Genomic DNA, 27885 nt, shown 5'->3' on the forward strand with positions numbered 1-27885 from the left:
TGTCTGTCTGTGTCCGCAGCAGCAGGAGCAGGTGGGGGGTGTGGCTCCAGCCCAAAATGCTGTAGTACACCGGTTGGGAAATGCTGTTTTAGCATAAAGCATGGTGACCTGTGTTATACTTTGATCTTAACAATTGTCACTAATGCTTGGGACTTGAAGTCTTCAGTATAGGCTCTGAGTTCCCTAAGTTTGTGTTTGTAAGGCCTCTGGCAGAGGTTAACACAATGGCACAATTGGGGTTGGAGAAATGTTATGGCCCATCCCAAACAACGTGCCATCTGCCTTGCTAGATGTGCATGAGGCATAAAATTTCTCCAGTCCCAAGTGTGCCACTGCTGAGCTGCCTCCAGTCTAGTCCTGCAGCTCAGACAGGGTGGTTTTGTCCCAGATCCAGGGCTGTCCCCACCCCCAGCAAGTTCCACCCTAGAGCTGTGTGGGCCAGCTCCAATAATCAGCTGATTATAAGATCCAGCCACAACAGTCCTGACTCTAGTTTGAGACCTGGGGCTGTCCATAGCGGGTCCAACGATCTGCTGACTGCTGGCCCAGCTCTAAGCCCCAAGAGTCCCATTTCCAGTTTGACACCCTGAGCTGTTGGGACCAGGTCTGACAATCTGCTGATTGTCAGGCCTGGTCCCAGGACACCCCAACTGCATGCATGGCTTTGAGAAGTCGTGGACACCGGAAACCCATGACTGGGGAGCCTTTCCCCCATCCCAGGGTCCCTGTGTTCCAAGATATCTAAAAACCATGTGTTCAGCTCATCTACCCACAAACCAGCATTTTAAAATGCCTTGCCCTGTAACCCCCACAGGGGCATGAGGGTTGCCAGGTTCCTGCTGGCTAGAGCCTTGGGTCCCCCTCTCTTCCCCTCACCATCAGGGAACCCTGCAACTTGCTTTTCCAGCAGCTGATATTTGGCATCTGGACTAGGGCTCTCCCAGTTCCTATGCTGACCCCCATGTCCATGCTGATGCTGGATATTTTATGGAATATCTTTGTGGCTGGTTTGCCACTTATGGTGCCATAAATTGGCTGATCATATAGCACTGTTACTATTTATGGTACAATTAATACATGAATTGCTCCATAATTGTCATGTGCACCAGGGGTATTAAGTCGCATCAGAAAAAGGCATGAAAGTCTTCCCAAAGAAGAGATGGTTATCAGGTTGTGTGGGGTAGATACTTACGTACCAAACAGCTATCAAAAAGGAAAACACTGTCAAAATGGTCAAAGAACAATGAGTGTGTGTGCGTGTCTGTCTGCCTGTGTGTCTGTTTTGAGGTACAGATGACAGTGGCTTAGGCTGATGGCACATCTACACACACGTCCACCTGCACAGTTGTTACTGCTCAGTCATTTAGTACTTGCTTTAGCAATAAAGTGCTAAAGTACTAAATGACTTAGTACTAGATGACTGTGCAGTAACTGCCGGTACTGCGGAGTCCTGGTGCTGCATGGTTTGTTTCCAACTCTATTGTGCAGTAGCTTGTTGCTACTGTGCAGTAGAGATGGTATCACAGTTTGTGCCCATTGATGCTATGTTGCTGGTCCCAAGCTCAGTTCCTTGTTCTCCAGGCAGGGAGAGAGTATGAGAACTATTGAATCAGTGTTTAGATCTAGGGAGGAGAAGAGACCTATATCACTCTTGAGTGTTCCCTTCAGGCAGTGAATCCAGTTGAACTGAGTGGCTCAAGCAGGACATGGGTTCAAAATATGTATCGTATATGCATCTTCCTCAACCTTTCCCCACTTCTTCCTATCCAGAAAAGAAAATAAAGCAAAGCAAAGGAAACAGCCTTCACAAGGTAGAAAAACAAACAGCCAAAATATGATGCCAGGGCTGGAAATGCCTGAAATCTCCTTTAACTGGTGGCATTTGAGGATGGTGGTAGCCAGTGGATACACAAACATTTTAAAGTCAGCTCTCTCCTCCCTCTTTTCCTCCCTCTTGCAGAAACACACATGCTCATGGTAGCCATTATAATCCCATCATGCAACAGCCTGCGCTTTTAGCTAGTCATGTGACCCTTCCAGCAGCTCAGCCGTTGAATGTGGGTGTGGCTCACGTCATGAGGCAACAGCCAACCAGCACCACTTCCTCCCGGAAGAATAAACAGCACCAGTCATCTACAAGGTAAGTGGGGAAGAACCTAGTGGAAACCTAAAGACCCCCCACCCCAGTTCAAATTCAGTGCTGTCAAATGGTTGTGCATATATGTATGGCAATGGCAAAAATGCTAGGAGGTGAATCAGGACTGGGAACGAGGTACTTCTTTCAGTTAGAGGGCTTAAAACCATATCTACGCAGCCAACTTTATCATGCCTGGTAGTGAAGGTCTCAAGCAGGCCATGCTGGAGGAGCATCCAGGTGGGCTAATTAGTGCTGCAGAGTGACAGTGCCAATTAGCCCACCTCCCATGCTAATCAGCTTCTGGTGCTGCATGGCTGTTTCCAGTCTGCATGAAGCAGCACAGCGTACTCAAGGGTACCATTGGCAGGCACTGGAAGTTTACCATGTAGAGCTGGCCTGATTCTTCTCCCTTGTTCACTTGCGACAATCAGAAGTAGGTGGAGCTGAACCCATGTCAGAGGGAGGAAAATCAGGACCATCATGCTGTGAATCTTCCTCTCTTCGCTCTGTAATAGGGTACCACTCTGCTTCCTCTGAGAAAGGCAAAGTCACTCCAACAGAAGTCTGTGAAACTGTGCCTGTTTAAATCTAGTAAAGTGATGTCTTGGCAGAATTAGTGGATATTGAACCACTTAAAAGCCCCACTGCTTCCACTTCAGTGAATATATATAGAATAGAATAGGTATAAATATAACTGTATGATGGCATTGGGTGGCATAAAATTTTAATGCCATGCATTTGGGATGACCATATCATTTGTGAGTGATAGAGCCACAAATGACTTACATGAGTCTCCACAAATTACTGCCAATCAAAAATCTTGTTACCTGTCCCCTGCTCCCAGCTCATGCATGCTCTCTGTTGTCTGTTTATACATTTCTTTCTGGTGTTTTTTGTTGTTGTTGTTGGATTTGTGGGGACTGTGGGGGCAGCACTGAAATGCAAACACGGCTGGTATATGGATAGAAGAGTTGCTTATTGACATTCCCAGGCACAGAATAGTTTATTCCATGGCCTGTGAAATTCTAGATTGTCATCTTGGTGCCTGGGGTTATTTTTTTATAATATATTGGTATTGTGGACCTGGTTATCTGCTGTCATGTGCTTGTGCACTTATTTACACCACTGCAAAAGGAGCATACAATTATGGTTTTCTGTGTTTAATGCACAATTTGCACTCAGTGTGCACAGGTAGAAATGACTGGGCAAGGTTGAAGAGAGTGGTGACAGACCCTGTGAATTTAATACATTGCATATAATATATATTATGTAACAGTGCAGTGTTTAGCATAACTAAAAAAGAAACTGCATTCTGTTCTAACATACTGCACCAGTACCTTCCAGTCTCAAAATTTCTGCAAAGAAATGGCCTGACTTCTTCCTCCCATCTGGTTGCAAAGACATTCCATCGAATGGTCACTTTTCCTCACCATTGTCATTGGCTCAAGGGGCAGATTCTCAGCAGTACACACCTCAGATATGCACCTAGAATGTGTCTGTGCAAAAGCAACCAGATGATTGCATGCACATAGGTTCTGTGGTCCAGGAATAACACTCACTGCAGTACAGGGAGCAAATGTAACTTTGTACCACCTTCCTGTCCTCCCCATTCTAGAAATAGCCCAGTCTCTGGCATAATTAGAGTGGTCACCTTGTTTGTACACCCAGCTTATGCTAGCTATGCATGTCCCAAGGGGCCATTCTGACAGTTGGGAATCATGAAGGCATAAGAATACCACCTGCATCAGGATCTGAAGTGGGAGGTGGCATAGGAGCCATTATAGAAATTCTGTGTTATCCAAAGATTCTTGTATATGAGAAAGTTCCTTAAATGGTTGAATCCATCAGCTTTATGGCCATTTTGCTTTGCAGTAGCAGGCGGGTTCAGTTTTAGCCCATAATATGTAGTTACATGACCAAAATGCAGGATGCAGAATGTGGTCACCCCCTTGCTCATCTCTGCAGGGAAAGGGGGAGGCATGCTGATGAGTGGGGGTGTTTGTGACAAATGTGCATGGCTGCTGCTTGTGCTTACCTTGTCAAGGGACAGAGCCCTGAGGTCTTCAGGGCAGCACCTTCAGTTTCAGAGTTTGGGGAAGAAAAGGGGACTTAAAATGGGGTGGATGTATGGAAGGGGAAAGATTAGAAGGGCTTCCTGTTTCCCTGGGTGACCTGATTGGGGCCAAGGGAACTGCACTGAATTCACAATCAGTACAACTCTGGTTAAGATGCCACTTGCTTAAAATCCTTCCTATTTATCTGCTTTCTCATGTCTAATGTTTCATTTACTTTGGGCTGGTTCCAGCTGCCTTGGCCGATCCATAACGCAGAACAGAAGCAGTTACAACCCAACAAGCCAGTAAAACAGGGAACATATCACAGTGTATTTGGACATGCAGAGTCTCTCTGCCGTCCCTTCCTAGCCCACCCTGCATGCAGGGTGTCTGCGACAGAAAAGGAATTGGCCGCTTTCAAAGCGGCTGCTTTCCATGGTCCTACATTTTTCTATTATTTGCGATGCTTTTGTATCCAAATGAGGAACGTGCTCCTTTTGAGAGAAGGGTACTCCGTGTTTCTCATTGGTATTCAAAAAGCACTGCAAATGCTACGGTGCAGTCATTTGTTATGCAAAAGACCCTGTGTAAGTCACTGTGCTGTGATATGTCCATAATTCCTGCCTTTGAATACATTACCTATTCCTTTTGCTAGCTTTTAGGCCAAACAAAAATGCAAACAAAACTTGCCTGCAAAACAGAACTAGAACCTTTGCTTTTTTTTTTATTTTTAATCTGAAAATGTTCTGTTCTGAGCAAATTTAAATAAAAATGAAAAGGCTTTAGAAAATAATGATATGGGTACTAGTGAATGTGCACTCCTTTTTCATTCAAGTGCTCTCTGTTGTATTCACCCTTTCATGGGTAGGTGCCATGTTTAGGCAACTGATCCAAATCAATCCCCATTCTACTGTCTGTGAAGAGGACTGAAGCAGGAAGGCAGAAAAAGAAGAACTTGAGGATGTTTTTCTCCTCTGCTGATGGCAGCTGTTCCCATTTACTTCCCCTTTCACACAGACATCCCCCAGCTTTGCTGCTCACATCAGAACCAAAAGGAACTCAGTGGGTTTCCATCTGGAACACCTCTGTTTTGCTCCATTGTGTTGGAAAAAAAAATCAGTTCTTTCTTAATATTTCATTTCCAACTAAACAACATAACGAAAGATGTCTGCTCTCAGTGCTACCTTTTGATTCTTTGTGAAGAGTCAAAATATTTTGGCTGAGAACCTAGCCCCAGTGTAGCCTGTGAAGTGTAGTTTAGCCAGAAAGCTCAGCATATAGAAGAGAAGGTGGAGCATGAGGCACTCAGGCTGGAACTCCCATTCTTCTACGTATGCTGGGCTCCCTGGCTGGCCTGCATCTCCCAGGATACCGCAGGGTGAGGGATACCCATGAGATACCACAGCAGTTTTCCAAATGGCAGTAGTGCAGTTTGGGGCAGAATTTATTTGTTTCCTGTTGAGTTTCTACCCATTTAATCAATATTCTCCCCCAAATGGGGGTGGGAGAGAAATAATTTTCAGCCAGCTGTAATGATGAATGATATGAGATGTTCCCCTCTTCAAAGAAGTGCAGTTATCTGAGCCCCACAAGCCTCAGAGCAAGAGAGACTGAACAATCCAGAGTCATTGACATTGTGGCAGTGGGGTGATCCGAGGTTTCACCAGCTGGTTGTCTTTTTTGCTTTCAGAAATGCATCCACCTATGAGGTGTCATCGTCCCAGTCCATTAGCTCTCCTCAGCGATCGAAACGAGTGAAGGAGAACACCCCCCCTCGCTGTGCCATGGTGCACAACAGCCCTGCCTGCAGCACTTCTGTCACGTGTGGGTGGGGTGATGTGGCTTCCAGCACCACCCGGGAGCGGCAACGGCAGACAATAATCATCCCAGACACACCCAGCCCTGCAGTCAGTGTCATCACGATCAGCAGTGACACTGATGAAGAGGAGGAGCAGAAGCATGCACCCACCAGGTGAGCAGTGTCTTTGCACCTCAGTGCGGGTTGAGGGTGAGGAGCAGCATGGGCTCTTACATCTGAATGAAGTTGCAACTCATAAACCGGTGGTATGCAGACAACCTGTCAGTGGGACGCATTAACAGATGTATTATAATTACTTTGTATGAGAAAAATTTGCTGGTAGTACTTAAGGTTGTATCAATTTAAAGTGGTGGTGTGCAATCTGTCAGAGTTTGGGAACTGCTGATTTAGATCATACGGTTCAGTAGTAGTAGGCTGACCATATGTCCTGGATTGGCCGGGACAGTCCCAGATTTTGGAGGCTGGTTCCAGCTGGCTGGTGGAAATTAAAACAAGCGCCCTGGGCCTGGAGGCACAGTGGAGCAAAGAGGCAGAGCAGAAGAAACTGTGAAGTAGGACACTCTATTAACACTAATTGTTACTTCATAGGTGATTGTTAACACCTGTGAAGTAAAGACATAAATGGGCTATTGACTCCCTGCAGCGGAGGGGGTAGGGAGGGGCAGGCAGGCAGCATCCCAGATTTCACATTGTCCCATATAGTCACCCTAAGTAGTAGGCTCTCTGTAGTCTGAACCAACAGTGGTGTACTCTCCCTGAAAGTCTGTCCAAGAAACACTTGGATAGGAAGGATGATCTAGTTGTCAGTGCATGAGCTTGGGACTGTACATCCCTAGATTCAATTCCTTGCTGTGCCACAGATTCCCTGTGTGGCTTTGCAAGACACTCATCCTCTCTGGATCTTAACTCCCCATCTGTAAAAGGAAGATAATCGTCCATCTTTACTTTCTTGGAATGTTGCCAGGAAACATTGTAAAGATTGTCTGGGGCTTATGTGAAGCTTATATTCTACAGAAGCAGGAGCCATCTAAGTACCAAAAATAGTTAGATGGAGCAAAACTGTGGGGAACTAGGGATATTTATACATGTGTTCCAGGAGGCAGGGGGAGGGGAGGTGCTTTAATTAGTGCAGCTTCAAGAGCCGCACTAATTAAAAGCACCTGAGTGTCACATGTATCATTATCCCCACGCTAAACAAATGGTGGTGGGGTGCTTTGAACTAAAGTTCATTGAACAAGCTTTAATTTAAACCACCCGGCTGCCATTTTTCAGTGTGGCGATGCTGATTTACGTGAAACTGGAGGCTGCTGGAGCATATTAATTTCCACACTCCGATGTGTTGGAATTACAGCATGTTGGAGCAGGCTCCCTGCATGTTTATAGGAACCCTAGGAGTTTTGGAGAGATATGTCAAGATCCATTTCTCTTTCCAAATCATGAAAAAAATACAAAGATGGGAGAACATCAAAATCTGTCCAGCCCTCACTATTAGTCGAGAACAACAATAGTATAGGCCAGATTATCTTCCACCTATTAGACAGCTGATGTGATCCTATTCCATGGTATTCCATGATGTTTTCACTGGTAGTAATAAAAGCCATCACCACATTTGGAACTACTTTGCAAATTTTAGGTGACCTCAGCTAAAAGACAAATGAGTGGACTATGAAGACTGAATTTCTCTTTCATAGAATTGATCCACCCAAGCCAGAATGAACAGAGTGGTGTACAGAAGCTGCCACTGCTGTTCTTGTTCTGTAGCTAAAGAAAGGGTGTCATTCACCGACAGTGTCTCTTCAGCACCTATTGTCACATGCACAGACTCAAAGCCTGAGTACTCAAGATTCCCCACCTGATGCCAGTTACAAGATGTCATTCTGTTTTAAGAACTGTAGAGCAGAAGTAGTCTTGTAAATAGCTGAATAATTATAGCATCTTTATTATACTAATTCAGCTGGGAATTCTCTTAACTCCATCCCTTCAATAATGTCAAGATAAAGTTAAAGCTTTTCTATTTAGAACATGGTTCATGGCAGATTTGTCTTTAATCTGTATCTATCTATATCTTTGAATCTTTGTGCTGTGGAGATTATTTGTGGGGTATAGAAAATATGTACAGAACAGATGAGATGATTCTTGCCTCAAGGAACTTAAACCCTGCATAGAGGAACCAAATAATTTAGGTACATAGGGCTTTATCTAAAGACACACCAAATACTTGCAGATGACTGAAAGATCACAGAACTGTGCAGTATAGTTTCATTAAAATATATATATATATATAACACACCTCTGTTTATGGTTTGGTTGGCTCACAAAAGAAGCATATTTTGAGAGAGGATTTGAAAAAAGTCAGAGTGGAAACTAGGTGCTTTAGAAAAAGAACTGCCATTGTGGGTATTATGAACAACGATATAAAAACAGGAATGGATCGTATTTTGTGGATAAAGAGAAGGGGAAGATGAAGATTCTGATTTTTGATGATATGGAGGACAGTGGGATTCTCCAGAGTGGCAAATAGCTACGGAGAAAAGGTGCACCAAATTGTCTTCTGGTTTGCATGACATGGGAGCATGGTGGTGATGTGTCAGGGAGGTAGAAGAGAGAGAAGATGGGGAAGAAGAGGTCAGAGAAGGTGAGGCAAAGGTTGAAGGCTCAATATAGAAGTGGTAGCCAAAGTCAGAGTGTATGAAGTTAAAATAGAAGTGAAAATAAAAAAAGGAGGCAAAGTAACCCTGAGAGGCATTAGCAGAGCTGCTGGAGGTGGAGCTTCTGACAAGGAGATTGGAAAAGGGGGACAAGGGCCAGCGTCACAGGAAGAAAGGAAGGAGTGAGTCTTGTATGAGGAAGTTACCACCAGTGAATGCATTTGTGAGAAGAAAGTCAACTCACTTAGGGCCTTTTGGAATGGCCAGATCTAAGCCAGATATTCAGCTGGTATAAAACAGTGTGTGTAGCTTTCCACATTGTCCAGTTTACCTGTAGCATGTTGTCTGAATTTTGCTAACAACTTTTCCCTTAGAAAGAGCAGACTGCAAGTTCAAGATATGCTTTAGCAGGAGACAGTGGCCAAATATACAGGACTGTGAATGAGTCTAAAACTAAATTGTATTAATTCAAAATTGGGCAGATCATTTATTTGCCTCATTTTTATGTGTGCACGTTAGCCTGGTGTGTGGTAAAGTGCACTGTTGGTGAGAAGATGACCAACAGATTAACCTGACACATGTTATGGACAGTGTCATATTATATATTTTAGTCAAATGTTAGATATAATATGACCTGGTAATTCATTAGATGAGTAATAACTGAGGACCTTTAAAGTCAACAGGATCTTCTGGGATAAAACCTTAAATTTGATTCATGATTTTCCTTCATTCCACAGCAATAGAAAGTTTTGTTTGGTTTTCTTTTAAAGAGAAGTTGCAGTTGCCCATGGCTGTACAAAGAGATGAATCTGTAGGGGATGGAAATGTTATATCCAAGCTTTGAAAGATTGGTAATATTGGCATGAGCAAAAGTTTTGCCTCTACATATATTGGATTTAATTGTCATTTACACTAGTGACTAGTGTTGAGTGTTCTTGCAGAGTAAAGAAGCATTAACATGGCAGCTTACTCCTACATAATGCACTTTTACAGTGCCAGAGCATTACAAAGTGGCTTTCTAGTAAAGTAGAATCATGCCCTTTATTAGTAAATGAGAAAGCAGAAGCATGCTCTGTGATATGGGAAGAATTTCTCTCTTATCTAATGGAAAACATGTATGTGAAAGGTTGATGAGATTGGCAGGCTGTGGCACTGACACCGCAGGACTTTGGTCTATACTTGCTTGTGTGTATTTTTACATTGTTGCTGTGAGTAGCTTTGTAACCCTTCAGAAATGAACAGACCTTTAAAACTGTTGTTAATCCTCACAGTCACATTCCCAGAAGCAGCAGGACTCTGCAAAGCTTCCATGCAAAGTCCTATGGCTCTTTGGAACTGTTTTGTTTTTTTTAAAAGAGAGCCACCTACTGGTGTTTGATGTTAACAGCCTTCCCAGAAATCCCCTGAGATAGCCCGAAGAGTAAGTATTGTACCATGCCATGACTTGTGAACTGGCCAGAACCTTTCAGTGACATGTCTTTCCAGGTCAAAACCAACACTTTTTGGTGGGAAATATTTGCTTTTGACTTAATTTCCCACTCTCTCTCTATATATAATATATAAAGTTCAAAACTGGTTTACTTTGATATTTTTTACATAAACCCATCTTGTTTCCCTGTTTGCAGTGGCTTTTCATTTCAACATGTATGCTAATTATATGAAAATACATTTAAAGTTTATCAAAATATATTGATATTGTGATTGACTTCCACAATTTCCCCCCTCCCTTTTGGAGATTTTGATTTTGTCCCATACTGGGACAGGAATATTTTTTGAAATCTTCAGAAATGTTCACAGGAGGAAGAACTCTTTCCCAACCAGATCTATTCACCACCAAGAGATGTCTAAAAAGGCATTCCTTATCCTTACAAAAAAAAATCTTTGAGCTCAACTGCTTTAGGCCAGGAAGATGTCGTATGCTGCTGCTTCTGGAGAAAGGAAGTTTCTATTTTAAAATATTCCAGTACCATGACAGTTAGGAGTCAGACAGATGGACAGACTCAGAGGCAGGGAGCAAAATAGCCACCAGGTATATAACCTCTCTGCATCTTTTGACATTGTGCACTTTTCTATGTATAAATCCTCACTTGGTTACATATTTCTGAAGCTTACGGGAGGAAAAAAAAAAGAAACAACAACTTAAATATAGAACAGAGGCACAAATGCTTCTTGGGATGAATAAATTATGGATATACGTGAGTGAGAGAATGTGTGTGTTCATGAGTGAATGACACACGGGCCTGGGCCAGCAGTAATAGCAGCAGGAGGTATAATTTCACATGCTGCCAACTCTAGCGTAGCAGAGCATGGCAGGAAGAAGTGATTGAAAGGAGGGCAGGGAGGAGATGCCCTTTGTGACTTTATAGTTAAAAAACAAAACAAAACCCAGGAAAAAAACCTCCCAAACCTCATAACAATGTTCTAAAACCAAAACATGGTTGATGCCTTTGCTTAGGACAATTTAAAAGAGAATCAGAGCAGAGGTCATACCCCTCCACCTCCAAAAGAAGGATGCAGTCCTTTTCCTTCCCTGTTTTCTTCTATGTCCAGCCTCAAAGATTTACCCTCACAGTCTACATTCCCCAATCTTGAGTTGCTATATAGTAGCCACTGTCTTTTTAAGAGAGACAAGCTGATTGTAAATGTCCCATAGACATATAGGGCCAGATCCTACTCCACCTATTAGGAACCTCAGTGTGATCCCATTCCACCATAGTTCCTGGAAAAAAGTTCTCATGCCTGCTTTTGCAATGGGCCATCATCTTAGCCCTAAGACTAAATCACAAAATGCAGCAAGCAGGAAGAGAATGCATACACCTTTTGCATTAGCTGTTTTTCAGGGATTCAAGCAGGGATCTCACTTAGGTACCTAATAAGTGACTAGAAATTGGCCCAGTCACTGGAACTCATCACCAGCAGGTAATTCACTTGTTGATGAAAAAGAATAACAGCTATCAAATATCTATCTGTTCTATCATCTGCCCGTACTGTAAGATACAGAACTGAACACGAGCAAGTTTAACTTGTTATTCACATTCACTTGGTACAGAGCTTGGGCCAGACTCTTGTTCTGTTGTATTGCAAAGGTTTCCTTAATTTTAAGAGCACACCTGCATTTGGCTCTTATACAGAGGATTTTGGCAGTGGCATAAGAAGCAGAGTTGGTGCCCAGACCAAGGCCCCTGGAAGAGGTGGGGGAAGGAGGACACAAGGTTTCAAGAACAGGGATGAGGGAGATGGGAAATGGTTCTGAGAGCTGCTTGGGGGAGAGAGCACATGGGTTCCAAGAGCAGGGGGGACAGGGTGGGCACATGGATCCAAGAGCGGGGAAGGACACTGGTCCAAGGTGGATGGGGGTGACTGAAGGGGTGCACAATTCCAAGAACAGAGGTGCAGGAGGCAGCAGTCTTACCCATGCTGGGAACTCCTAAACAGTCCCCAGCTGAGCTGCTGCCACCGCCACCACATATTCTGCCTGCCCCAGAGGTTTCTCTAAAACAGCAGCAACAGCCAGCAGCTGCTTTCGAGTTCCCTGTATGGATATTGTGGGGGTGTGAAGTGGGCCCTATTTGATTCGGATATGGATTCGACCCAAATCAGGGACAATGATTTGAGTCATTGATTCGGATCACTGTCCCTGATTTGATTTGGCCGGATCCAAATCTGAAGATTTGATCAGCACTTCGGACATGGACACAGCTTTAAAAGTTTTTTCTACATACTTTGAGGTAGCAGCATGGCTCGTGAATGCGGTGATGCTGGGGTGCATGGAGCGTCCCACAGGAGTGCGGGAGGGCCCTCCATGTGCTCGGTGGCGAAACCGGAAGTGGACTAGCAGTTCTTCCGGTCCACTTCTGGGTCTGCTGGGGAACATGCTGGGGGAACATGCCCCCTTGTGGCTCTTTGGCTCAGCAATCAGCTGCAGGGGAACCTCGGGTGCTCCCCCTCCTACCCCTGACCCAGGAGGCACCAATTGCCAAGCCGGGGGAGTGCAGGGGCTCCCCTGCAGACCCGGAAGTGGACTGGAAGTGCTTCTGGGTCTGCTGCTGAGCATGCTGGGGAGCCCCCTGCACTCCTGTGTGACTCTTCATTCACCCCAGTACCGCAGCACTCATGAGCCCCTGCTACCTAGAGGTACGTAGAAAAAACATTTAAAGCTGCATCTATGTCTGAATCACCAAAGCTTTCTGAATCAATTTGGAGGGTTCCGATTTGATTTGGAGAGTTTAAAGGGTCCTCTGATTCAGTTCGGATTTGGAGATTTGGCCACTGAATCAGGCCGAATCTCCGCTGAATTGAATCAGGGACCGAAGCTTCGCACAGCCCTGATGGATATGCTGCTGGGGCATGGACTCCATGGGGTTGGGGGGCTATTTTAGCACCCCTCCTAACTTGGCACCTGGAGCAGGTACCTCTCTCACCTGCCCTAGTTACACAGCTATATTTTGGGTGACATAAATTTGGTATAGCTAAGCATCTAGCCAATTATGTGTGTGTATGTGCAGGCACTTGCAATGCAGGGTGTTCAGATGCTTCCATGTGGGCCCTGTTGTTTCACATTATGTACATGCATGTAAGAAGAAACACTCCAGGTCCCAACATCTTACAAGCTGATTTTATATAGGCATAAATACTGTGGATTAAATTTTGGCCCTGGTGAAGTCCATGACAAAACACCCTTGGTATTTCACCTTTGGTATTTAATATGTGATGCTGGTATTGATGTTGTTGTACACAGACATCACATTGACTAGCCACAAGCATCTGATAACAGAGATAGAATTCCTGCTTTTCAGTTCCAAAAACACCTTCCACAGGCAGCTAATGCTTGAGATAACAGAGACAGCCAATAGCACTCTCAACAGGCCCCAAGTAACAAAACCATTACAATCCACTAAACCTGTCAACATACCTGACTATGCAGGAGAGGGACTGTGTTGCTTCAATATGCAGCCCACTATATTTTATATAAAGTCCAAGTCCTGTCTTTAGCCAGTAGATAAAAAACAAACAAAAAACTAACTGTAATGTCCTCCATGTAGTCTTTAATGCATATTTCTTGTTATCACAAACGTCAACTGTATGTTTCCACTGGATCCACAAAGACATTTTGCGACTAGACTAGCAGGGTATAGCCAGACCCTTATAGTGGGAGCTGTAACAAGCTCATATACTTGATGCATCCACCTCATATTGATGCACACTGACCAGTGAGTTACATTTGCATTCTGTTAGACTCTTATGGGACTTGACATGCTTCATTAAAGAGAGAAGGTCCTGCTCATGAAAAGCTGTCACTCCTAAAGCCTTAGGCCCTGATTGTCAGCTGGTAGGAATTGGCCTCTGTGAAGCGCTCTCTGTTCACACAAGCTGCTGTTCCTGCCCTTAGTATTTTGGTCTGTTTCATTGCTTTTTTAACACATAACCCAACATCCTTCTGCCTGAACCTCATCTCTAATTTGCATTTCTGACCTTCCTGCTTTATGCCTTTTCCCTGTGCACCATGAGGCTTCTTCCTTCTCTTCCTAATCAGTGTTTAAAGCCTACAAGCTTTAAACACTGATTTAAGCATTTTTATCACCTCTTGGAAAATAGACCTAATTCTTCCTCTCAGCTGCACACAGGTAGTTCTGATGAACATCGCTGGGAGTTGTCCGTGCCCCCTTCCTTCCAGGGCAGCAGCCCGCTTACAATGTATAGATGAACTAGGATTTAGTCCAATGTCTATAATGATCTGTAATTAATAAAGAATAGTGTGGCATACCTGGGGAAAGGTGTACTGGCTACAGCAATGGAAACCAAAGGTTAAAATCCTGCTTGACATGTTTCTTTTTTAGTGTGTGAGGACAGATTAACCCTCTCTTGTGACACTTGATGGGCTTGTCTGTTTAATATAGGCATGGGAGCATGAGCTGCCCATGCTGGTAACACAGGTCTGTTCTCAAGGCTGCCATATAAATGGGCTATCATGACCGCAGCAAGGACAGTGGCCTCTGGGGCAGGTAGCTGCTGCACTGGTTGCTGGTAAGCAGAGCATTCAGCAGTCCTTGCTAAACCTCATAAAGGTACTCACATTTTAGTCTTATTGTAAAGCAGGCTGGGGGTTGAATGCCTAAATTCTCTCTCCAAGGGAAGCAAGAATAAGAACAGCCGCTGGCTATCTGGAAAGCATTGAGAAGGAAGCATCCCAGTGTGACCTTGCATTTAGGGCTGGATTTTCAAAAGCCCCTAGTTCAGCAAAAGGCCTAACTTTAAGCCTGCAAGTCAGCTGATTTTTTTCAATATGAGTTGGGCCCCTAGCTCTCTCAGACGCTTTTGAAAATCTTACCCTTAATCTCTTAGATAGGTCTGAGCATAACAAGGTATTTAAGCAGGTTCCTAGTTTTGAGCTTGTGAGCTGTCCTCTCTGACTTCTCTAACGTTCTCAAATGTTGGCAGTAGTTATTACCTTTCGTAGAAAGAAATGAAGTTGATTTCAGCAGGACCACTTGTGTGTTTAAAGGTTGGCAGCTGGTTGATTTGAGATACTAATCACTTAGGCTCTGATCCTGCAAATATTTGCATATATAGTGAAGTGTGCTACTGAGAATGGGCCAGTTCACCTCAGTAGAACTACTCATAGTCATAAGGTTAAGCACTTGCGTAAATGCAAGCAGACTAGTTTTTTGTGCTCTCAGTCCCATCTCTAAACCGAGGATAATAATGCTCCTGACCTCCATTTCTCCTTTGCAGCACAGTTCATTCATTTCAACTCTAGTTATTTGATTTTCTTCTTTTGACCACATTGCAAGCCTTTCTCGTGCCTCACATGATAGGAGAGGCTGAAGGAGCTAGGCATATTCAGCTTGCAAAATGTTTCAGAGGGGACATGATAGCAGTCTTCAAATACTTGAAGGGCTGTCATGAAGAAGAGGGAAAGTACTTTTTCTGTCTTGCTGCAGAGAGGAGGACATAGACCAATGGCTCTAAGTTGCAGCAAAGTAAGTTGAGATCGGATATCTGGAAAAACTTCTTCACTTTTAGAATAGTGACACAGTGGGATAGACTGCCAAGGGAAGCTGTGGACTCTCCATCACTGGAGGTATTCAAGACGAGGTTGGACAGCCAGTGGTTGGGGATGATCTAGCCATAGCTACGCCTATGTTCTACTGTGGGTATTTCCCAGACTTCTGAGCTTTTCTGGTTGTCCCTGCTGCTCCCATCTTTCTGGTAGATGTGTTAGGATGTTTTTAAGTCTTCCTCAGAGGCATTAAGTGTTGGCTACAACCAAGGCTGGGGACTGGGGTGTCCCAATGCTCTTTCTGGGACCAAAGACAGAGGTTCCTGGCTAGAGGGTCTTGCCGCTGTGCTCAGGGTCCGACCAAACACCATATTTGGGGTCAGAAAATACCCCATGGTCAGACTGGTGTGGATTGTGGGGGCTTGTGTTTGCCTTCCTCCTTGGCAGGGGATGGGACAAGATCTACCTGGGATCTCTTGAGCATATGTTGATAACATTTCATAGAAGCAGGACATTGTCTACTGTGGTTCCCCTGCTTTACCTATAGCAGGTTAGTGTGTTAGGTCTATGTTGTGTCAAGGTTAATGTAGAGTTAACCTTATGTAGAGTTTAGCTTATGGATTGTATAGGATTGTTTGGATAGGGGTGCTCCTGCCTCAGGCAGGGGGTAAAACTAGATAACCTCTGGAGGTCCCTTCCAGCCCTACTTCTCTATGATAATGTAGTCTGTCACCTCATGGTAGAAAACATTAATTCCCTGCTAAACCTTACCAGCTGGTTCTGCCCTACCAGCTTTCTGTAGCAAAGGACCATCATTTAACATGATCTTGATTATATGTAATAGCTAGTGCATACTGGCTGTAACCCCATTGTGCTGGCAACTTACCAGAGGATTTCTCCCTTGAAGATCTCCAAAAGTGGTGTAAAATATGAATATTTTAAAATAATAAAGTATCCTGAATTACTAGCCTGGAACTGAGCCCATCACAGGGGCAAATATTTCTGTCTCAGTTACAGTGTGAGGAAGGGGGGGCTAAACAAAAAACAGCCAATGCCTTATCTGTTGTGAAAACTCCATTTAGTGACTTTAATTTTCATTGTAAATACTAACCACAGTCATCATTAGAAAATGCATGTCTCTTCTTTATAGCAATGGGCGAAGTTGTGAAGGGCAGACATTTCAGATTCTCATAAATGTGGAATTAAAGCATTGCTCTTAGGGAGATGGGAGATTGATGAAATATTACTAATTTTTATCAGCCTAATATACTTTTTGCAGTACCCTGCCAACACTGCTACATCTCCCTTCAGGTATGTTAGTTGTCCTTCTTGCACCGACCATTATTTTCTTTATTTAAAATGCAGTTCTCTTGATGGACCATGGAATGCATCTGGTAAATATAAGGGTCTACTACTTTAAGCCTCTAGTTGCATAATAAAACTGTTACTTGAGGTAATATTGGATCCAGTTCTCAGCACTTTTTTCTGACTCCCTGTGTGACCTGTTAATCTTCCTGAACCTAACGTTTCTAGTTGCATAATAGGGTGGCTATTTCTTTGCCCCCTTTACGTGCTTCAGGACAGGAACAGCATCTCACTATGTGTTTTGTACCTGAAACAGTGGGACCCTGATCTTGGTTGGAGCATCTGACTGCGTCTGAGATTAATAGTCTCACAGAAATCTGTGTGGCTATCTGAGCGTGTAAAATTACTCACCTGAGAGAGGCTTATGGCAATTTGGATTTTAATGCAGCATTAGTGGACTCCCTAGTTAAAAATAATAATAATAATTTAGCTTTTCAGGCACAAGAAGCAGGAGGAAACTTGGGGGATTGCCACTCAGGACAATAACTAGAAAGGCTTTTGACTGGGATGAATTTGGTGAACCCCATAGCACTACTGAAGTGATATAGTTCACTTCTTTGTGCACTGTAAAAGAATATCCTGGAGTGCAAGCTGATATAGGTCTCTGCAGGTTTTGCCTACATTAGTTTGAATGCTTAGCAGTGCCATGACTCAAGGACAACATGCTCTATCCATAGCTGAGCCCTGAATATCTGGATCCTCTCTTGTGTAGGGAAAAGAAATTGAACTGGGCCTCAGTGGAAAAGGGAATAATAGAAGAAATAAAGAGTGTGCTCGAGAAGTTAAGAGATGTGCTCCTTTTTCTGTGTGCTGTTTTTGTTCCTGTTGGGGTTGTTTCCACCATTGAGTCTAATTACTTAGCTTTTTATGCGCTATCCATTTCTTTTCATCATTTTAAAAACTTCAGTTGCTATAACAACATAATGCAATCAGTGAAACATAGCAGCTATTTTCTGTAGTTAAGGTCTGTGCGCTGTCAAGGATGTGAGCCATTTAAGCAAATCTTCCCCTTCTCCTCACCCCCTCCCTTTCCTTCTCTCTCACTCTCTTTTTTTCTAAACAAGCTCGTAATGGGAAGGATAAACCATCAGGAATAATTAGACACAATAGTGGAGGGAATCCCAATAGCACTAGTGCAGACTAGCCTAATGAACTTCTAGCAATAATCCTGGAAGTGTTGATGTTCCTTTTTAATCACTTCTTTGATGTCATAGATAGATTAGCTACAGCAGGACCTCAATAATTTGCACTAATGTCAGGAGACCTGTTGCGAATTAATGAGAAAAAGAATAAAACCCAAGGATTCATCATGGCAAAATATACTTTGTTCATTTTTGTCAATTGTCTTTTATTTCAAACATTAATGAATAGATGCACTCCCTACTATATTAGTTAGTATAATGCAGTCTGTTTGGTAAATTAATGGAAGTTTAATCCTGTGAAACTTCATAACATCTATTATTAAAGCTTTGTGGAAAAACTGGAAGAGACCTCCACAGTTTTGTGTGGGTAATGAGACATGCAACTTTATAGTGGAGCTGCTATAAGCTAAGCTTATATAGTGCACACATTAAAATAGCCTGAAAATAAACCTAGCAACCTGAGAGCTATTCCAAGCTGTGCAAATATCAGATCCATTCTCAATGTTTTACTCCTTGCTGTGATAGGTCTCAGCTTGACTTCAGTGGGAGTTTGCCTGACTAGCAAAAAGTGAACTTAAGAACCCATATAGCCTATATAATGGCAAAGCACTTAGCTATGTGCTTTATGCTATGGATGTGCCCCACTGCGCGAGGATCAGAGTGAAGATGGGATTAAGGGATGGTTATCAAGGTATTTCTTACCCATTCATTTTCTTTTCCTTGTTGCATTTGTTTCTCCAGCACACTCTCCAAGCAAAGAAAAAACGTCATCAGCTGTGTCACCGTGCACGATTCCCCCTACTCCGATTCCTCCAGCAACAACAGCCCCTATGCAGTGCAGCAGCGCGGGGGACAGAATAATGGGAACACTTATGACACAAAAGGGGTTCCAGAAACCCACTGCAGCGGGAACCCACGAACTATAATCGTGCCACCACTGAAAACCCAGGCCAGTGAGGTGCTGGTAGAGTGCGATAGCCTGGCACCAGGTAAACTGCACTTCTTGCCCCAGAGAAATAATAAGAAATAAACTATAATTTTTGAAGAATCTCATGGTTCAGGTTTTTTGTTTTTTGTCTTTTTTTCCTTTTTTTTTAAGAATGCTGTGCTCCTTCCTTTCTCCCACTTCCCACAATTTGTCCTTGGGGGGCATATTGCATTGCTGACGGGATGTACAGAGAGAGGGGCTTGAATATGGTTGGGAGTCGCAGGGTTAAATTGTGTTCTCAGTCACATTAGCAGTGATGTAGGAATAGTATGTAACCCCTAGTGCAAACCTTGAAGGTGAGCCTCACATCAGTGTCAGTCATTCTTGATCTACCCTTCAGTGTTAAATATGTTTGTTTTCAAATGGATGGATCCATGGAATTGTTTTCCATCTACACTTGCTAGTGTGTCCAGGAAGAATAATTCCTCAGACCCCTCTGGACTGGGCATGTCTGGCTGCTTAACTACATTCAGCTACTCCACTGTTTTGGATAACCCAGAAAGTTGAAAAGGGGACTCTTTGGTGGGCCTTGCCTGGGATGCTGGGCTGTAAGCTGTGTGAGGATCCATGTATTTCAGATGTTGCTTGTGTAGGACAGGCATCAAGACTCAGCGTGTTGGGCATCTCCTTGTTTTCCCTCTTTTCCTGCCTATTCAGAGTGAGGCAGACCAGGCAATGTGTTTTCCTTGCTCTCTGCCCCAAATCACTATCATTTCCTGCCCTCCTTAGCCTCCTGCAGTTCCCTCAGCAGATCAGTCCCTGGCATCTCCACAGGGTTTTACACACTCTCCTCCAGACCCAATTTGGGATTCACATGCAGAGTTTGTGTTGTGACCTCTGGGGCAACAGGCATGTTTATGAGCTCTCAGAGGGCACTGTTGTTCAACCCCTTGTAAGCAGGAGACAGTGTGGTGATTCTCCTTCCAAAAGTCACCTAGAGGAGACTCGGTGAGAGAAGGGTTGGGTAGAAAATATAAAATATGATTTAAGCTACAAATATGTTTCCTTTCCTGGCACAGTCACCACCAGTCACCACTCATCATCCTACAAGTCCAAGTCCTCCAGCACCGTGACCTCCACAAGTGGTCACTCTTCAGGGAGCTCATCTGGAGCTGTTGCATACAGGCAGCAGCGACCAGGAGCACATTTCCAGCAGCAACAGCCTCTTAATCTAAGCCAGGTAAGTAAACCGGGAAGGAGGCAGAATGTAAGCCCCTGAATCACTGTAGCAGTCTGTCACTTTCTACTGAAGTTAAGAGCCACGGAGGGTGGTGGATGAACCTGCTACAGACTGATGAAGACAGCCTCATCGTTTAGTCCTGGCAGTAGAAACTCTCACTTTTAGAACCACAGGTCCCGAAGTCCAGTGCTACTGCTTACCAGCCACCTGGCAGCACTGCATTGTACACACACAGTTTTTCAAAAGTAAGATGGCTTACTCTTGTTAGAGAAATGGATAACATAGGCAAATGTGTTGGTGCCTTGAATATAAGGGGAGCGGGATGGGATGGGGGGCTGGATTCATGTCAAGTATAGGTTCTTGAAATATGAGGCAGCCTTTCAAGTGATGATTGATGGGAAGAGATGGCGAGACTCTAGGTTTGAGTGAGGGAAAGATTTCCAGTCAGAGGTGGCAAACAAAGACTTAGCACATGCGTGCATACAGGACGAATTGGTAACTCATGGGTTTCAATGTAGTTGGTACTGATTCCTGATCTGTTTAAAGATGGCTTTTAATGGGAGCCAAGATTTAGATGTACTCTGATGGATGAATGTCATGCAAGGGCTAAGGTGGTTCTCAATCTGTTAGCAGCGCACCAAGGGTGCTGCCCAGGAGCCTCAGGGAAGAATCTCCTTTGTGTTCACTGTACCTGAAACCTGTCTCTTCTTTACAGTGAGGTAATTGCACTAGGGAAATAACAGCAAAATTTCCAAGATTTGAGGAGTGGAAACTCACAGTGAGTTTTTGGCTTTTGTACAGAGCAGAATAAAAGAAGAGCTGGTGAAAAATGGTGAAAAGTGTCCGGCAAGAACTTCTTCCCTCCCCCCACTCCTCCCAGAATTCAATTGAGCTTTTGAAAAAATTCAACCAGCGTTAAATAAAATTAAGCTAATGTGGTAGGAGGTGGAGATGATGGCATTGTGCTTCCAAAAGTCAGAGTATAGTGTGACTTGCAGTATTTTGAACAGAAAGATTACTGAAGAGGATAAAAGAGAACTGACAAATAGAAGTAAATAATAAAGTACAGCATGCATGATGCTTGTCTTCCAATTCTTGTTTTATGAGCTCCTTAATGGTTCCTTAATATTTTACCTGGATGCATAGTAATCATAAATGACTGAGATAAATCACTCAATGCAAGCCTTCAGTGGAAGAGCCCAGCTGAGAAAATCCATAGCGAGTGTAAAGAACGCATCTTGTCCCTGTGAAAAATAGAAGCAGCCTGTCCTCAAGAAGTTAGAGGTGATAATGGGAGGATACCAAAAGGAGAAAGTTTTGAGGATCTGGTAGGACAGGGGCACTGCTAGATGACTCTTAAAATGTTATCTTGCTAATCAAGGAGTAGCAAAACCAAAACTTTTAAAAAAGAAATAACATTGCCTCTGCCTGATTACAGGATTCCTGTTTCCAGGGCTGTTAGGTAAGAATCTTTCTTCAGCATTAAGAGGACTGTCAAGTTTTAAAAAGACCTGTGCTGTCTGAGCTAACCCATCTTACTGAAATACAGGGATCTAATAATGGGTCTTTATGTTAGCTGACCCTATTGGTAAGAGGGAGAACTGTGCAAGAAGGTACGACACCAGGAACTGTGCTCTAGTGAAGTGTTCAAATGTGCACATGGAAAATAAGGTGTGAGTGGGTTTTGAAGGGACCTTATGCAGCCCTGTGGCCTCCAAGGGAAGTTTATTTCGAGACTGAGACTTTGAGGAGTATTGGTTCTGGAAGGGACATTCAGTTACCCCACAGTGGTCAAATAAATAAATAAAATAAAACAAGCTGTTGTCTTGTAACTGTCTTTTATTGTTATTCTTTTTGTCCAGGCCCAGCAGCACATCACAACAGATCGCACAGGGAGTCACCGACGACAGCAAGCCTACATCACTCCAACAATAGCTCAGGCCCCATACTCCTTCCCACACAATAGTCCCAGCCACGGTACAGTCCACCCCCACCTGGCCGCGGCCGCAGCTGCTCACCTACCTACCCAACCCCACCTCTACACGTACACTGCCCCTGCTGCACTTGGGTCTACAGGCACCGTCGCCCACCTGGTGGCCTCCCAAGGGTCTGCTCGTCATGCTGTGCAACACACCACCTACCCAGCCAGTATAGTCCACCAGGTTCCCGTCAGCATGGGCCCTCGAGTTCTACCATCACCCACCATCCACCCGAGTCAGTACCAGGCTCAGTTTGCCCATCAGACCTATATCAGTGCTTCTCCAGCCTCCACAGTCTACACTGGATACCCGCTGAGCCCCACTAAGGTCAACCAGTACCCTTACATCTAAACACTGGAATAAGAGAGAGACACACCCACAAAGAGGGAGTGAGGTGGCTGCTTTTATATTGAAGAACATGACAAACAAACAATGCAATGAGAGGCTCCTGTGAAACTTGAACGAAGGAGTCTTTAAGGAAGAAATGAGAGAGGCAAGAAGGAGAAAACCAATTCTACACTTTTATTTAAAAAAAAAAAGAAAAAGGAAAAAAAGAACTGAAAAAAAAAACAAAAATAAAAAACACAAAAAAACCATTCTGCACCAAACTAGAGAGAGGGGGAAGCAGAAGGATCCCAAAGCTGGGTCCTGTGCTTTGGAGAACTTCACCAATAGACTTTTAAAGATTATTTTCATCTGATAGTGAGCTACATTTAATAATTTGTTGTCCAGAACGCCTAAAACAAAATCCACTAGGTTTTTAATTCAATAAATATATGGATTAGGGATTTATCCAGAATTTTGAAGGGTTTATGCCCCATCTTTGCACTGTTCTCCATAACCCTAATGGTGTGTGAGGTGTTTTCTGCAGAGAAGAGAGAGGGAGGAGTGGGTCGGAGTGGCGGGGGGAGGAAGGGACCATTCCATCACTAGAAACTTCGGCCCAGCACTGATACGCTTAAAACACACCCATGCAAAATGGAACGACTGTGACATTTGTCAAGATCAGAAGCAATGGGGCTATTTTCCCCTTTCTCTGAGCACCCTGGATAAATCCCTGAGAAATGTTATTCCTAAAAATCATCTTTAATAATGTATGTCAGATTTCAGTTTCTTGATTTTATTTGGAAAATTTATTGTTAATCCCTAGCCATTTTAATGTAGGAGTAGAAGTTTTAGCTGGCCCCCTACCCCCAGGTAGAATGTAGCACTATACAGTACATACACCCTTTTTACTATTTTGTGTTGAACTTCAATGATACCAATAGACTATTCCTCAATGTGATTGCACAAAAAAAGTGATATAACATAGGCATGTAACAAATGTGATTGTCCAGGTATGTGTGTGTGTGTGTGTGTGTGTGTGTGTGTGTGTGTGCGCGCGCGCAGATGCTGCCTTCTCTCTGTGGTGTGTTCCTCAGCACAGCCATTACAACTGTCACAGTCTTAGTTTTACACCATTCCCTTGTAGTGCCTTACCGAACTACAGATGCGGTTTAAGGGTTTACTTCCACTGGTACTCCTAGAAACTGACTGAGGCTAGTCGGAATTTAATCTCAGCTCTTCTTCTTTTGTTGTTGTTATTGTTGCTGATCATCTAGTTATTTTTCCCCCCATGCTGTCAATCTTAGATCATTTGCTAATGTGCAGGTATTGGGGAAGTTCATGGGAGTTGGAAGGGCATATGCATAAATGTCTGTTTAGCGTAGGATGGGCTAAAAGTGACCCTATTGGTCATGAAACCCAGTACAACTTCCTAAAGGGTGAAAGATTTCTTCTGTGGGTTGTTTTTCTTTTTTTTGTTTTTGTTTTAGTTTCTTGTTCAAATAACAAACTTCTCCATGTGAAACCTAATTCTCATTCTGCTGTTTGCTAACATTTGTGTCAGAGTAGAAGGACAGATTCCTCCAATCATTGCTGTGGAATATCGAGCACATTAAATAGTTTGTTTGGAGTGTGAACAAAGATTTAGCCCATTCAGTGGGGGAATACTGGTCCCTTAAAGAATTGTTTCACTAGATCTCCACAGATGGCAGGGAAAAAAAGGGAGCAAGAGCATGAGATAGAGATTCAGTTCAGTCTAGAGTGTCAGACTCAGGTTTGCTGAGTGCAGAGAGTACTTTGAGACATCAGGGCCCTACCCAGTGTAATGTAGTTCTGACTGTATTCATTTCCCCTCTTCCTCAGCCAGCTTGTACAAACAAGTTCCTGTAGTGGTAGAACGCCTTTTCCACTTGGTAAATTAATTCTTACACTGGGTCCTCCGCTCCAAAGGAACTATAAACGGTCTTGTTTTCAGATAGGTTTCCAAAGAGAGACTTTCTTACAATTGAGTGAGTTGGGGGCAAATCTCACTGATAAAAATGGATTTGCCACTGCATCAGTACTTATAAGTGTTTCTAGAATACCCACATCTGCTTGTGGGCTTGTTGGGAAGGAGAGAAGAGACCAAGAAAAGAGAGTTTGGTGGCATACTTCCATTAAAGTTCTTAAGTCTACATGGCTACTCAGTGCCACAGCTCTCCCTGTAACTACAGCAAGGCATGTTTACATTTTTTTTAATACGCTGGACAATGGCAGGTTGATTTGGAGAGAGAGAAAGAATGATTCCCTTGGGTGGAGTTTAGAACAAGGCCTCTCAAGAGGAAAAATTTCAAGAAAAGCAAGCAGAGCTGTACTATCTTGTCGTGAGCACTTGCCCTCCCTGGAAGGGATCTCACTATGCATAGATGGTTGGATAAAACTGTCTTCTTTTGGCAAGCCAGTTACTAACCTTTGCGTTTGCCATTTCAGATTCCTGCACTATCCTTGCAAAGTTTGATTTTCCCTTCTCTTCCTCATTCCCACAAAGTACATAAAGGATCTGATCTCTGAGCAGTCCATGCACCTTATGCCTTGCCATTAGAAAGACAACACTTTCCATTTATTTAAACCAGGAAATGAATTCCCCATTCTCTCTGTAAGTTTCCGTTGCATTCCTCTCCTATCCCATCAGTTCAGGAATGAAAGCTTCATGCTGCTTGTCATTAAAAGGAATAATATTGTTATTTTATTGTATGATTGTTATGATTATTATTATTTTAATATTATTATATTTTACTCTGGGTTTTAATTGCACACGCATTCCTGCATCTTTGTGTTATTTTTTTCTCTTAGTATTGTTGTTGTTGTTAATTGTATTGTGAATTGTTTCTCTCCATCAATGGCATCAGAAACTTTGCTGTGTCTGTGAGAAATGTAGGAAGAGAGGGAAACACACGGTCTGAAAAGGTAAATTGTGCTGATAGCATAGATGGAGAGCCAGGGCACACTGGCTGTGCCCTTGAGGGGATGGCACATTATACCCCAGAGCATGTCTGCATTTCAGCACAGTTCCAGAAACCCTCACTTAGAGGCAGAAGTGAGACAGCAACTCAGAGTCATTTTCCAGCAGCAAGATTGGACTGAAGGAAGACCAAGGCTGTGGGTCCATAAGGTCTGGCTCACCATCATCTTACAGTAGCTAATGTTGATGGGACACTTAAATCAGACCAAGACTCCATACACCCCAGTCATGCACTAGCCATGACCCAGTTAGCCTTTTAATTAATCCTAGCCCAGGCTAAATGTTAGGGCTCAGTTTCCCAGATGGGATAGCATAGGGGTAGCTTTTCATGGGGTATCCTGTCTGCCTACAAAACTCTAAATAGAACCCCAAAGGAGGAACCAGTGTACCTCCCAGTCTAGTCACTGGATAAATGACACTGAGAGACCGTGATGGTGTTAAGTAGCTAAAAATCCAGCAGCAGAAATAAAATGGTCCTGGCCTTGCTCTACCATTGCTGGTGATTCAAAATATGTCCATATGGCCAGCATACTTGGCTCATGGCTTTCTTCCTCCTCCATGTAGCTGGTCTTTTTTCTTTTAATTATCACTTAAGGAATTTTAATAAGCTTTTTTTCCCCTGTTGTATGGGATTCAGATATTTAAGCTTTCCATTACATCTCCCACCCTTACTAGAATGGTGTCATAGAGACTGCGCCCTGATTCAGGACAGGTTTATGTTCCTTTGAAGTCACTGGGACTTCAGCAGTTACTTAATCAGGTCTTTTTGTGCTCTGCCAAGTCAAGGCAGAGTTAAATGCTTAAGGATTAATGCTTAGATTCTTTGCTGAATGAGGTCTGACAGAGCAGGGATGGGAGGAAAAGTTGGCTTCCCTCTCTGAGGCATGTGGGATTTTATTTTTTGTGTTTTCTCAGTGCATGCTCTTTCACAACAGCATACATTTGATTTCTCTGGGAACAGGGTGACCATGATAGGATGGCACCCTTCTGTGGTGGGAAAGGATACATTGCAAGGTGGAAGGGGCAGTGGTTTATCCTGCTCATGCTAGGATTGCAATCTTCAAGCTGTATCTGTGGAGGAGGCTGGATTAGATGGCCCTTGAAGTCCATTCCTATGATTCTAGCTACAGACCTGATCCCAGCACAGTCAGGAATGTATTGAGTAGGGGTGGAGGTCGCAATAATAGTGAATGACGTCCACAGTCTGAATTGTATTTAGGTTGCAATGTTAAATGAGGATGATGGGTCAGTAGGTTGGAGCAAACAATGCCTCTGCTCCTACTCCCCTTTGAAAATATGGTTTGGTAAATAGTAATACTGCTAGCCAAACAAGCAGACTAAGATTAGAAAGGAACCAAGTGCTTAGTATTCTGTTGGTCCTGCACAAATAAAAATAGCTGAATTATTTAGCTTGCATAGATCTTTGGAGTTGAAAACAGGATTGATGTGTTTTGGAATGAGCTTTGGGTTCTTTGTGTGCATAAAGCAAACTGCTTGGCAACCTGAGGGAGGAGGTGAATGGTTTAGTACTGGAAGTGTTTAGTGGTGGTTCATGGTTGGCTCAGTTTAGAAGTGACCCCTTTCCCCATTGCATTGTCTTCGTGAACAGACATTGCCTCTTACTAGAGCTGGACATTCAAGCTGCTGAAACTGGAATGTAGAAAGAGGTGGAGACACTAGTTAACTAGAACAGAAAGAGAAAACAATGGAAAAGCTGGAACTTTTTTCACTGAAGACTGGTCAACTCCAGCTGTTTTGAGAAAACAGCTGCAATTGCAGCTCACTCATTAGAATTGCATATGCTTACACTGTGGCTGAATTTGACTATCTGGGTAGGTTTTACTCTTTCTCTCTCTCTAGTAGTTCTTTCACGAAGCATTCAAGCAAAGGGATGATTCTGTCTCTGATATTTTTCTTCTTTATAATCTCAAGGAACTATCCCTCAGAATTTGGCTTGAAAGAAATTCCATTACTAAACTTGAAGGGAAAGTAAAACCCTCCTTTTTTTCCTTTAACCAAAGAAACTTAAAAAATAGAGAGAGAGGCACCCCCCTCAACATTACAGATACAGAATTACGTCATGTGTCATGACTGTCAGGCAATAACAACATCCTAGGGAATTCCACATTTCTTTCTACCTTTCATTCTCTCTTCCTAGTTACTGCCACTTTTACATTTTGATTAGCTAGCTTGTTGAGTGGAGAAATTAATTCACACTAAATATTGCTGCTATCCTGACCTTTAGGGG

At 43.4% G+C, this 27885-nt stretch overlaps 1 protein-coding gene across 3 annotated transcripts in view; it reads left to right on the forward strand.

The window, feature by feature from the left end:
* The window catches only part of HIPK2 (homeodomain interacting protein kinase 2), a 213064-nt gene extending 185403 nt beyond the window's left edge, over nt 1-27661 (forward strand). For all 3 annotated transcript variants that reach the window (XM_019515382.1, XM_019515384.1, XM_019515385.1), the window contains exons 11-15: nt 1961-2140; nt 5882-6163; nt 18907-19154; nt 20173-20333; nt 22196-27661. In XM_019515382.1, the coding sequence (XP_019370927.1) occupies nt 1961-2140; nt 5882-6163; nt 18907-19154; nt 20173-20333; nt 22196-22663 (1339 nt within the window). In that variant the 3' untranslated portion in view covers nt 22664-27661. The remainder of the gene's footprint in view (nt 1-1960; nt 2141-5881; nt 6164-18906; nt 19155-20172; nt 20334-22195) is intronic.
* Nucleotides 27662-27885: the final 224 nt, after the last annotated feature.

Source organism: Gavialis gangeticus, unplaced genomic scaffold (assembly GCF_001723915.1).
Source record: "Gavialis gangeticus isolate Ggan-Ray unplaced genomic scaffold, GavGan_comp1, whole genome shotgun sequence".
NCBI classification, from domain to species: domain Eukaryota; kingdom Metazoa; phylum Chordata; order Crocodylia; family Gavialidae; genus Gavialis; species Gavialis gangeticus.